General features: G+C 36.2%; 1 protein-coding gene across 1 annotated transcript in view; it reads right to left on the bottom strand.

Annotated features, from left to right (window-relative positions):
- The window catches only part of LOC118341485 (muscleblind-like protein 1), a gene marked incomplete in the record, with an annotated part of 19,604 nt that overhangs the window by 4,879 nt on the left and 14,208 nt on the right, over positions 1–517 (bottom strand). Inside the window, 1 exon segment of the mRNA XM_035679748.1 lies at positions 108–188. Within this exon segment, the coding sequence (XP_035535641.1) occupies positions 125–188 (64 nt within the window).

The following is a 517-nucleotide window of genomic DNA, read 5'->3' as shown; positions in this document are numbered from 1 at the left end:
ATAATAATAATAATAATAATTGGTCAAATCTTTCACATAATTGTTTCTGAACTGTATAGATTAAAAGTATAAAAGTAACAAATGCAGGGTGTGAGGAGAGTACATACTGTTCTGAATGAGACTCCTACATCTGGGTCACATACTTGTGACTAGTCAGATGGTCCGCAGATATTATTGGAATCTGATTGAGAGGGGGAAGGAGAGAAATAGAGGGAAGGAAAAGACAGAAAGAAAGAAACAGGGGGACAAAGGAGGGAAACAGAGACATCAGTTGAAATTAGGACAAATAGTACTTCAACCCACAGTGATAATAAAGATAAGCATTGTAATTATCTAAATAATTACAGTATCAGATGCTCTGAAAAGCTAGCAAAGGTCAGAGACGAGCCTTGTGCACCATCCATGCATTTTTCATTAGGACCACATGGGAATCATAAGAATAAAACAATAAATAAACTAACAGATACTGAAAAGTCAAAGCTGACACCAGAAGTGGAAAGAGAGAGAGAGAAAGAGA

This window comes from Morone saxatilis, unplaced genomic scaffold (genome assembly GCF_004916995.1).
Source record: "Morone saxatilis isolate NCDOM2014 unplaced genomic scaffold, NCSU_SB_2.0 Contig8, whole genome shotgun sequence".
Taxonomy (NCBI): Eukaryota; Metazoa; Chordata; class Actinopteri; family Moronidae; genus Morone; species Morone saxatilis.
The sequence above is the reverse complement of the archived record's forward strand: the minus strand, read 5'-3'. Positions and strand labels throughout refer to the sequence as shown.